The 12,793-nt window shown below is 42.5% G+C and overlaps 1 protein-coding gene across 1 annotated transcript in view; it reads right to left on the bottom strand.

The window, feature by feature from the left end:
• Window positions 1-12,793, bottom strand: part of LOC122798415 (1-phosphatidylinositol 4,5-bisphosphate phosphodiesterase gamma-1-like) — a 3,104,897-nt gene that overhangs the window by 277,636 nt on the left and 2,814,468 nt on the right. Inside the window, exon 26 of the mRNA XM_044067334.1 lies at window positions 7,606-7,830. Coding sequence (XP_043923269.1) covers window positions 7,606-7,830 — 225 coding nt within the window. The remainder of the gene's footprint in view (window positions 1-7,605; window positions 7,831-12,793) is intronic.

Genomic DNA, 12,793 nt, shown 5'->3' on the forward strand with positions numbered 1-12,793 from the left:
GAAAATACAACAAAAGAGGATAGATTTCTTAAGAAATTTATGAAAATACGTGGTATGGAAGATGTGAATTCAGCAGTATGACCTTAACAGAATTTATATATCTCCCATGTACAACAAAGTACAATTGTGCACACTTACCATAAATGTAGATGTTCGAGTGTATTCAATGCTGCAGTCATCACATTTGGGTTATCTGCTTGCAGAAGCCCTCAGTCAGCCTGATTAACCAAGTCTTGGGCCCTGCGTCAGTTGCTGTCTCTTCTTCCATGACGTCAGGTCGTCAGGGGTATAAAACATGCAGCCGACGCCTTTACATCAGTTTTTCTTGCCCCAGATGTCAGATGCCCCCTTAATGGGAAGCAATTAAATATATAAAAATACAAGGTTATACCTCCAACAAAAAAGCAAATACACCAAAAAGATTTTAAGCGTAGTAAAGGAGAGTAAAGGTATAGCCAAAAGACATCAGTGGGCTGGAGGGAGGGTAACCAGGACTGCAACAGTGAATACATAGAGCTTCTACATTTATGGTAAGTGTACACAACTGTACCATGTTCTTCGTGTTTCACTGTTGCAGTCATCACATTTGGGTAGATTCCCAAAGCTAAGGATGGGTGGAAGAATTCAGATATCATTAGGACCAGCTAAAAGGCCCTGCAAGACTGCAGTGGCAAAGCCAGCTCTGGACTTTGAGAAAATTGGCAAATGGTAATGCTTGGTGAAAGTATATACAGAACTCCAGGTAGCAGCTTTTAGAATGTCCCTGGTAGGGACGCCTCTGAGAAAGACTGTAGAGGTAGATGCAGCCCTGGTTGAGTGGGGTCTGATCCCCTGTGGGACAGGTTTTCCATGGTGCTTGTAGCAGAAATGAATGCAATGGCCTATCCATTTAGAAATTGTTTGCTTTGAAATAGCCTTCCCCTCTGTCCCTGCAGCAAATGCCACCAGCAGTTGTTCAGATTTCCTTTGAGGTTTAGTCCTGTCCAAGTAGAATCTAAGTTGTCTATGCACATCTAAGGAATGCAGTATCTGTTCCCCTTTGTTATGTGGATTAGGAAAGAAGGTTGGAAAATGGATGGACTGATTAAAAGCCACACTGGATACCACCTTGGGCATGAAGGAGGGATTGGTTCTGAGGGACACCCTGTCCACATGAAAGATGATGAAAGGCTCCACTGCCATAAGGGCCTGTAATTCAGATACCCTTCTAGCTAAAGTGATTGCTAAAAGGAAAGCAGTTTTCCAAGAAAGAAATTTTTAATCTGCAGTAGCAGCTGGCTCGAAAGGAGGTAGAGTGAGTTTCTCCAATACAAAGTTAAGGTCCCAGGGCTGGAGTTGGAGCTCTCCTGGGTGGTCTCAAATTTTTGGCCCCTCTGAGGAACTGCTTGAGCAGTGGATAAGAGAAGAGGAGAGGTTCTGTGTTATAATGAGCTGAAATGGCTGAAGTGTGAATTTTGATTGAGGAAAAAGACAGGCCCATGTGAAGCATCTCAGTTAAGTATTGTAAAATCTGAGGTAAATTGGGCATTGCTTTGCTTGTCCCTTGAGATTGTTTCCAAGCACAGAATCTTTTCCATTTTTCAACCTAAGATTTTCTAGTACTAGGCCTCCTTGCCTCTAAAATGATATCCATCACTGGTTTGCTGAGGGATGGTAAAGGAGAGATTAGGAAATTAGCCAGGCTGTTAGGTTCAGAGTTTGAAGCTGAGGGTGCAGGATCTGGTTCTCCTGCTGAGACAAGAGGGGAGGAGTCTGAAGCAGGTACCATGGGGCCAACAGTGACACACTGCACAAGAGGGGGTACCAGTGTTGACGTGGCCAGTTTGGTGCAATCAAAATCGTCCTTGGTTTGTCTTGTTTGATCTTTAGTAGCACTTTCAAGAGCACAGGCAGAGGAGGAAAGGCATAAACTGATGGGTATTTCCAAGTGAAGGACAGGGCATCCACTTTCCATGCTTGTTTGTGGGGTGTCCTTGTGCAAAACTTGTCCAATTGATAGTTCTTGGGGGAGGCAAACAGGTCTACATCTGGGCTCCCCCATTGCTTGTCAACATTTTGAAAATCCTTGGTTTCAGTTTCCACTCGTGTGGGTCCATGAGGTTTCTGTTTAGTCCGTTTGCCAGTGTATTTAGTTTTCTTGGCAGGAATTGAGCTTGTAGATGCACTTGGTAGCTCAAAGCTGTGTTCCACAATGCCATGGCTAGTCTGCAGAGGGGGTAAGAATGGGTATCCCCCTGCTTATGTACCACATAACAGTGGTGTTTGTCTGTCTTTACCATTAATTGCCCTGGAAGAATGTGGTCCTTGAAGGCTGTCAGAGCATTCTGTACAGCTAACAGTTCTTTTTGATTGATATGCAGGTGCATTTGACTTGGATTCCAGTTGCCCTGAATGCACTTCCCCGCCAGGTGAGCCCCCCATGCATAGTCTGATGCGTCTGTAAGGGTTTGGGTGGCAGGGGATAGTGTGAATGGTAGTCCCTTGTTTTGGTGGCAGGCCTTTGCCCATCAAAGGAACTCTAAGGCGTATTCAAGGTATGATAAGAATCATTGCTTTTAGATCCTGAGAATGTTGACACCATAGGCTTTTTAGATACCACTGTAGTTTCCTCATATGCAGTCTTGCATATGGAATTAGAAGAATGCAGGAGGCCATGAACCCCAAAGCTTGTCTTATTTGTCTTGCAAATAGCAGGGTTTTTGTGGCCACTTGTTTGAAGTAGGTTGTCAAATTAATTTGTTTCTCCGGCATGATGAAAGCCATCTGGGAAGTTGTATTCAAGCTTGTTCCCAGGAATATAATTTGTTGACAGGGTACCAGGTGTGATTTATTTTCGTTTATGGTGTACCCCAGACAAGTTAGTACCCTTTGTACAAAGGCCAGATGATTCAAAAGTATGTCCTGGCTTTCTGCCTGAATAAGACAATCGTCCAGGTATGGGTATATTTGAATATTTCTTTGCCTGCAAAATGCAATGACTGGAGCTAGGCATTTTGTGAATACCCTGGGCGCAGTAGATAAGACAAAGGGCAGTGCAGAGAACTGATAGTGCATGTTGCCTGCTTTGAAGCATAGGCATCGTCCGCAAGATTCCCTGTTTGGGATGTGCAGGTATGCTTCCTTTAAATCTAGTGTTGCCAACCAGGCGTCTTTGCCTGGCATAGGGAGCAACTGGTGAAGAGTCAGCATCTTGAATTTTGGAATCACCAAAAAGGTGTTTAGAGTATACAGGTCCAGGATAGGACGCCATGAATTGTCTTTTCTGGGTACCAGGAAAAGTCTCGAGTAGAAACCTTGTCCCTTTTCCTCTTCTGGTACCAACTGAATAGCCTCCATGCTTAAGAGAGAAAGTACTTACTTTTGGGCCTCTGCCCACTGATTTGGGGGTAGATCTGGCCACCCGCCTGGTGTTTGTAACGTGTGGAAGTGAAATCTGTATTCCTGGGACACAATATTTAAAACCCATTTGTCCTGGGTAATGAGTTCTCAGTTCTTGGCATGAAGAGCAATCTTTCCCCCCAAAGGGGCAGTCAATTGAGAAGTGCTTGAAAGTTTTAAGCAGAAGTCATTGATACAGTTTACCATAGGGGGGAGTTTTATTACTCCCAGATTTGGAAGTGGAGGCTCCCCCACTGCTTAGTCCTGTGCGTACCATGGGACTGAAGCCTGGGAGCTCTGCTGGATCTGGGTTTGGACTGAGAAGGTCTGGAAGAGGCAGGAAAGGACCAGTTCTTGGAAGGCCAATGCCTACTAAACCTTGGAGGTTGTACCTGTAAAATATCTTTAACAGTTTGCATGGATTTAGCTTTTTCTTCCATCTTTTTAAGAACTTCTTCTGCCTTGTTGTGGTCCTGGTTTAAGGAAGCATCCAGTAATTTCACTTTAACATGATCTGGCAAGTACTGCTCCTTAAGCCAAGCATGCCTTCTAAGTACAGACCCAGTTACAGCAGCCCTGCAAGATGCCTCTAGTGAATCAAAATCACATTGCAAAGTATGTTTTCCCACCTGTTCAGCTGAATGCAGTAAATCCTGTAAATCCTTATTTTCAGCACAATCAGGAATCAACATCATTTTCTGTTTAAGCAATCCAATAATGTGCTGCTGATACTTTAACATATGAAACTGGCAGTTTAAGGCCCTAATGGCCAAAGTTGCAGAAGTGTATACCTTCTTACCCCATCTGTCCAGCGCCCTGGAGTCTCTGTCAGAGGGGGTAGGATTTTTGGCAGTAGTAGATTTAATGCCCTTGGGTCCCTGTGAAATGGTCTCAGGATTCACAGTAGGATTTTTAAAAAGGAACTTGTGAGAGTCAGAGACCTTATAATATCTATTAGGTTTTCTGGGAGCAGGAGGTAGAGAGTCAGGGGCCAAGCTAGATTCCGAAAAGGCATCATCAACAATGTCTAGTACAGGAAGTATGGCTAAAGGCCTGTGCTGGGGCAGGAGTAAGAAATCCCTAAGCCTCTTTTTAGAATCAGAGAAATCCTGACTTTCCCAACGAAAATGCTCCCTGAGAGTATGCAATGTTTCACCAAAAGAGAAATCCTCTGAGGGAGAAGAGGAGGGAACAGAGTCCTCAGCATCAGAATCTTCACAGGTAGATAAGGGTAAATCCTGGTCATCAGAGGAAACAGAAAATTCAGAATCCTGGTCAGAAGTATCATAAGCAAACTCAGTCCTAGGGCTCTTAGAGGGGGAAGGTTGGCTTACCCTAATTAAAGTAATAAGGTCTTCAGCCATTCTTATCATTTGTTTTTTTTAGGCATAGAGGCCTGACCATGCGGTCTGGGCGTCAGTTGGTTCGAGATTTAGGCCTTGAAGAAGATGGCGTCAGTTTAATACACAAGTCAGTAGGCCTGAATATACCCTCAGAAGCTGGTGCCTGCACAGCGGCTCCAGACCCATCCAAGGTAGATATCCACTGGTTCCACAGCTGAAGCATCTTTCGGCATACCGTACTCCGAATGGGTCTCAGTAGAGGCCTGCGAATCTGAAGTAGTGGGCATCAGGGGCTGCGAAAGCACCTCACTGAGTACCGGCGAACTGGTGACTGGCTTAGGAGAAGCGTCATCGGCAGCTTTGGACCTAGGTGGCCTGTCTCTGTCTTTATCTTTGCATTTTTTCGGAATGTCGGTAGTCGGATGGCTTACCGAAGACATATCAGGATAATTGAACCGACCACCAAAATATTTAGAAGCAAAAATATATGGACGACGGATAGTTCGTGATTTAAATAAGGCACAAAACTGACAGCGAGGTACGACGTGGTCAGGGCCTAGGCAAGGAATACAGTACGAATGAAAATCTTTATGAGGTATTTGCTTTCCACAAGTAATGCAATTATTTACTTTTACTGACATCTGTTAAGAGCAAGAAAAAGTTTCCCCAATGAGGTACTTAGCTTTTAGTTGAAGACTTCGGTTCTGAAATTTGAAAACGAAAATTTCAGCAGTCGGCCAACCAGCACTTGCGAACTGCTTCTGCTTCGGGCACTGCACGGCAAGAAAGACTGATGTAATAGCGTCGGATGCATGTTCTATACCCCTGACGACCTGATGTCATGGAAGAAGAGACAGCAACTGATGCAGGACCCAAGACTTTGTTAATCAGGCTGACTGAGGGCTACTGCAAGCAGATAACCCAAATGTGATGACTGCAACAGTGAAACACGAAGAACATCTGGGCTAGACTAGACAGAAATTATATTTCAAAAGAACTGCATTTCACTGAAAGCTTTGACACATCTAAACTATTTTAGATCATGCACCAATATAAACTAAGATAAAAATGCAGGTTAATGAAATAATGTAACACTGCAGCTTTTCCACTTATCTGTTAGAGAGAGGAATTTAAGGAATGGGTAATGAGTTTGCAGACTATTAAAATTTCCCTACATGGTACTTTGTCAGAAATAATGGGTGAGGAAACAAGTTTAACTAAGCAAATGATTCTTTTGAGCTGGGACACAGGATCTGAATTGCCTAAACGTAATGCATTATTTAGTTTAATTCTGGTGGCTGCCAAAAAAGTAATTACCAGAAAATAGAAATCAAAGTCTAAACCAACTGGCTAGTGATAAATCTATTTTGGAGATAGGTGAATATTACTCTCCAGTTTCATGCAAGGGATCTGTAGGTACATACCGTTGTTATAACCGTAAGCAATGTAGATACATTGATTCTTCTAAAAATATTTATTTTCCTCACATTTAAAAATTGGTAACCAGTAAAGGTAGATTTAATTGCAAAAGTTGTGGCATAGTACTATCTAGCTTTTTGTACTACCTGCCACAATTTTTATGTAGTCAAAACTGTTAGGGTTTTATACAAAAGGATATATGAACATCGCTTGGCCATCAGAAACAAAGATGTGAATAATGCTTTGGCCAAGCACGCTATAGAATGTTTAGACTTTAAGAAATTTGTCTTTTTTGTATTAAATTATGTCAATATGACACCATTTGTTTTTGATTTTAATACTGCCTTCGAAATTAAGGAGCTTGGATGGCAGGTATTTTTAAATGCTGAAGATTTTCCTGGCTTAAATGGTACTTTAAATGTAAAATATCTTTTAAATGATAAACACTACTATTAAGTAGTGGTAATGTACTGTTTTTTTAAAGATTTTTTGATTGATGTAGAATTGGTTAATTATTCAATTAACTGAAGTTTATTTAAATGAATGACTGTTGAATGTTGCTGTTAGAGTTCTGAAGAAGTTTGTGCAAATAAATCGAATGAAAGCCCTAAACTATACATTTTGGTGTTTGCAGTCATTTATTTGTTCTTACTTCACGTTTTTTTCTTAAGTTGCTTACTTAGTTTTTCATGTTGAAGTGGTGTTTTGTGTTTACTTAGTTACCACACCATAAATGACTGATATAACTGGCATAAAACAAGATAAAGACAGCCAAGAAGAGAACAATAATTACTGTTTGGTAATGAATAGGACTGATTAAACGTTTTGTTGATTCCTGAGCTGACTGGGTAAGGTTGACCAAAACTTCCAATACAGAAATAACAGCACTAACATGAGGATGCACCTTTACTCTGGCATGGGTGCAGAGTGCCTTATGGATATCCTCATGTACTACTGTTGCACAAGTAACATTTGGGGAGGCACAGAAAACAAATTACTTCCAGGTATAGCTGGAGAAAACAAAAGCTGGTGTATGCTTTAGTGGGACCACAGGACCCCAAAGACCCACTGTGGCTAAGAGGGGGTTATTAAGAGGAAAATAACAGAAGACAAATGCTGCTAATAGCAGGTGACCAAGCTGTTTAGTAACAGGAAAGATAGTGGCCAGTTAAACACAGGAAATAATAAATTACTAACAGGCCCTACAAAAGCAAAACTCCTTTATTTTTTATTTTACATTACCTGCTAAATGCAACAAGTAATCAAAAAACATATAAGAGCAAGAACAAGGCAACAGAGGTAATCTAATTAATTAAAAATATTTTAAGCTTTCTTGATTCCACATTATGTTCCCAAAAGTACTCATGATAACAAGCATGTAGTAGTAACAACAGTATTGTTCAGTTTGGATACAGGATGCTGAAAATGCCAACTTGTTAACCCAAAATTTGCAGCACAAGCATACCTGGTGTCTGAAAGTTGAGTGCAGCCAGCTGACTGCCACAGATCCACATGGGCAAAGGATCATAGTTAGAAGAGTCCAGCCTCTGACCTTTGGGGTAAATACGGCTGAGTTGCCGGCGATTGTATTGGAGGAACTTTTTGCCTTTACTCCTGTTGGCATACTTTTCTGCTTTTGTTTCTGGGAACGAAGACATATCCCGATAACAAGCTTTATCTGTACCAATCTCTACAGCAAAACAAGAAAAAATAAATATAACACAAAACAGAAAAATAAATGAGAAAGAAATGCATCATTGTTCAACAGATATGTGACTATGCAGTCTTACCAGATGATCTTTGAAATGGCCCTCTGCAGTAGGTAACTTTTGTTTATTTTCTCTTCTGAAGATCTTCTCTAAGGATGCACTTCTTTTCCATACACAAGGACATACTCACCCCTCTGCCAATGCACATTATGTTCTCATGACCCTCAACGGAACAAATGATCAGACCCATACACCTCACCTAACTTAACATGCAGACCTGGAAAGAGTGAAGGGAGTATTCAGAAACAGTGCACAGCATTACTCAAAACTGTACAATGAGTAGTGGTATGCCAGGGGAGGGGAAAGGGGGTTGATTCAGAGATATTTGTAGTGCTGTCATTATACAGGAGAAATACTGTTATAACCACCATAAGCAAATGATCGCCATTCTGGTAATGATAGCTACTTTATATGTAAATAAAAAAAATCAAACCTACTGGAAAGATTCAGAAATAAAAATTTAGCACAAGGAGTCATGGTGACCATCTATTCTACTCACCAGGATTTTCAGGTGTACTGGATCTTCATACCTGTTATGATGCTAAGAATAGTGTCAGCATTAGCACAAACATATCTTAGTAGCCACTTTAAGTAATCATGTCCATAGTACGGTGCACTGTTGCCCTCTAAGTCACAGACTGCCTACCAGAGGCTGACATACCATCACCACTGTGACCAGGACATTATTGACTAGCACCATGTGTGCAGCGACACCACACAAGGGGCTAGCAGGCATGTCCCACCCATGCATGAAATGAAGAGGATGAATGCCTATCCAAGTGGACACAAAAGTTTTTGTAATGCTGACATCTTTGTTATGAGGCCTTTTCAGCATTTGACTAGGGGGATACAAGTGGATCAGTGTGTGTGTATAAGGCTGCCTGAAACACATCCCTGTGTGTCACATCACTGTCTCCCACCTCAACGTTTTGGCCACATACTTGTCTGCTAATCTGCTGTCACTACTGAAATCCTACCATGTTACCCATGTCTACATCCTGCAGCGCTAAGCGTATTACACATGGTGAGACCTATGTACAGGAGGCCTCATTTCCCTTGCAGTTTGTGTGAATATGCTTTGTGCTCTCTCCTTTGTCAGGGTTAGCCTCCCATAACAGAATAGCATCTGTCCTACTCTTTTTTTCTCTTTTCTGCAGGGTGATCCTCCCTCCCTCACAGCAAGACAGTAATCTGTCCTGCTCTTGTGCTCTCTTCCTTGAATGAGCAAACACTACCTCCACCCAGAGGACAGAAAGCTGCCTTGCCCTTCTGCTCCCCTCCTGTGAGGATAAATCTAATGCACTTGTGCTGTTACCCCCCACACTCCTCAGTATCTGTTACTGCTACTTTCACATACTAGTGTGCATAGTCAGCCTTAGGTATAGGCCAACTAGGCGGTTGCCTAGCGCACCGCTCTAGTGTGGGTGCCATTCCAGTATTTATTTGGTGTAGGTAGACCAGGATGGGGGAACCAGCTGGTGGTAGTGGGGCACTGTGCAGCCCTTTTGCCTAGGGCACCAGTTGACCTAAGGCCTCTCCTGCTCATGTGCCCACTCTAGTTCTAAGGTCCACTGCAAGTTGCCTTGTCTGCTTGTCAGTATGCATATATTGCAATAAAGCACTGTTATTTACTGTGTTCCTACTCTTAAGATGCTCATCATAACAGTCTCTTGCAATATGGTGACAACAGTTTTATTGAGCTGAAACAGACCCTGTAATACAATGATTACAGTAATGAGATACTGTAGCACAACTGTTTCTGAACAGCTGCTCTAAAGCAATGCAATCTCAGTCAGTCAGTGCTACCATGCTCATACCTGCCATGCACATAGTACGTTCATACAAAAAATACTGCAAAGCTCATAGCACTTCCTGACAGCTCTCATGAAACTTTGCAACATGTGGCCTTGCTGCCCAATGATGTGCATCGCATGGTATCCATAATATGTGGCCATGCGCAGGTTATCATCACAGCTCTCAACCAGTCAAGGACAAATCTCAACATAATCAACGACAAATCCAGAAACAATCAGGGACACTTAAAATATTAGTACTATTAACTTGAGACACTGACAAAATAACAGAATGTGAATTAATATACATTTTCTGAATTAAAAGAAGTCCAACTCTTAATTATTATCATTACTTATTAAGTGTAATTCACTACCTTTCCAAGTGTCACCTTTTTTAGTAGAGATCAAGAGGAACAGACAAAAAATAGAAGTCAGTTTGGGACATTTGAGAGATATTGGTTACCACTTTCCTCCTCATTCTAGCCTGCAGAGTGGAAATGGCCTTTTCAGGAGCTGATTTCAGCAAGGTCATCTCTTGGCTACCCCAGGTGGGAAAGACCTTTTTCTTCTTGCTGCACAGCAATCATAGGGAGTGTCTGCAGAGATACTATGATGGCCCCTTGAATAAATCTGATGCCTGTTATCAACTTACAGGGTGGAGATGGATGCCACTGGCACTGAGCAGTGCTAAGTATGATGACATGTGAAGGCACCATCTTGACATACTCAAGCAATGGCAGACAGGATATGGGGGACAGCATTGTATAGTAAGCACTGTGTATATAGGTTGCACAGTATTTTTTTTTAATTTTATATTTTGCTATCCTTACCATCTGTTGACAGGAAAAAAATTGTCTGTTGCACACTTTAAAGCAGCTGGAGGAGATTGCACTAAGATGAGTGGCCTGCTAAGGAAAAGTGACAGATTCTACAGGTGGAAGGATGAATGTAGCACATACATAACTATCATAAAAAATAGCAGACTGCCATACATAGGTGTGCTTATGTGCTACAGTTTTTTTCTCTTTTCCTTTTTGTTCACTCTCTAAATGTTCTGCTGTATTGCAGAATATGATGCAAAGGGGGCAACCTGGGCATGTACCAGACAACTTAGTTGCCTCTCTTCAGGGAGACAAAGGTCTATCTCTGGAAGGTGACCTGGAGGGGCTCTCTGGTGGCCTCTGTGACCATCAAAAATGAATGGGAGTGGAGATGTCTCCTTTGACACTGGGCCAGAGGAATCTTCCTGTGTTACCTGATGGCAGCTGGTCATGACTGAGGTGAACTGGCAGCTGGGACCCTAAAGCATCTCCCTGTACAGCTAACAAAGTCACAAGACAGTCCCATTCCACATACTAGGTCTCCAGAGGCAGGCCCTACCTATGATGTCAGCCACAGAAATGACTAATCTGGACACGTTCTCTTCTGGGGCAGTCAGAAAGGCCCCCCTATATCACTTGCTTATCCCCCATCATGGTGTTCCCCTTCTAGTGGTATCCAGTCCTCCCTAACACGTCCACCCTCTGTTTGCATTTCTCCACTGTTGTCCCCTTGTGTATCCATTCCACCTGTCTTTGCATATTGCATGTGTCTGTTCTACAGTCTCTTTTTCCTCCATCCTCCCTTCCCATGGTCTCTGTTACCTTTCCCCACTACCCTTCTTAATAAAAAGGGGAAAGTAAGTGCCTGTCCCAGTTAAAAAATTTCCTTCCTCCCACCCATCTTGCCTTTATGCTACCCTTGCATATATTTCTTTACTTGCTTGCTGCTCTTGCCCTATTTCTGGCTCTTCTACCTTTTCCTTTCTCCACATTTATTTGATGAACTGAGTTGGCCGTTCATTGGGCTGACCCTCTGTGGCCTGCTCACATAGCCGGCTTTAGGCATAGGCCAACTAGGTGGTTGCCTAGGGTGCCGTTCTAGCAGGGGTGCTTTTCCAGTATTTTTTGATGTAGGCAGACCAAGATGGGGGCACCAGATAGTGTGGTGGGGGCCTCATGGAGCTGTTTTGCCTAGGGCACCAGTTGACGTAAGGCCGCTCCTGCCTGCTCACCGTACCTGTGTTGCATTAACGAGGCACTTCGCTGCACATGTGAATGCACATAGCATTAGGCTTGCCACCTCATTTTGCTTCTCACGTCAATCACATGGCTACCCCATAATGGACATAGAGACATTGCTACTATTGTGATAATTTAATATGCAGCCTTTTTTCCAGCACACACTTCATATACAGCAAACCATCATGGTGTCGCATTGTACTCGCCACAACTGTGTTACTTAGTGCAGTATCACAATGTTATTGATCTTTTTGAATACCCTAAAAGATGGAATCAGTGCTTGCCAGAAGTATTCATCCACCAAAGACAAATGATGGAAGGGTGACAAGTACACACTGTATATGGCCCCAAAAATGATCAACTGATAAGAAACCCCTCTTTAACTGGTAAAGTTGGGAAGCAGCCCAAACAACATAACAACACCTCCCAGGTTCTCAGACGCCCATAGAGTTCTGAAGCACCATGATGGCAAATGATGCATGACTCTGGAAAGAACAAGCAGTAATGGCTTGAGGAAAGTGTAAACCACCAGTCAAGTAGCTAGTGCACAAATCCTTCATAATGGAAACAATCTTGAAAAAGGCTGTGGAACTAGTCACAAATCTGGTGAAATTGCCTTTGACCACACTGGTGAAGGGACAGACCACCACCACATGGCTAAAAATGATGCTGCAGAAAATCCATTTGGACAGAGTTTGCTTTGCTATAGGCAAGTCATCCTTACATGAGGCCAATGAGATACAAATACTGTCCAAGTTCCTTAACTTTTGTACCTTCTTCAAATAAAACCACAGATGATGATATACATCAATGACGTGAAGGATTTCCTCATTTCTTGGATACTTGGTACCAAGGAAAGAAAACAGAGGTGGTTGCACTACTTTTATATATATCTACTAAAACATAGTCAGATGGACACATACACTGGTCCTGAGAAACAATCAATCTTTGAAAAACAGCGAAAGTAGGACTTCTTGCAACCAAATCATTTCAAACTTGAAGCCATACAGTTGCAGTTAATGGCCACCAGA

This window comes from Protopterus annectens, chromosome 3.part1 (genome assembly GCF_019279795.1).
Source record: "Protopterus annectens isolate FY-2018-M chromosome 3.part1, PAN1.0, whole genome shotgun sequence".
NCBI lineage: Eukaryota > Metazoa > Chordata > Ceratodontiformes > Protopteridae > Protopterus > Protopterus annectens.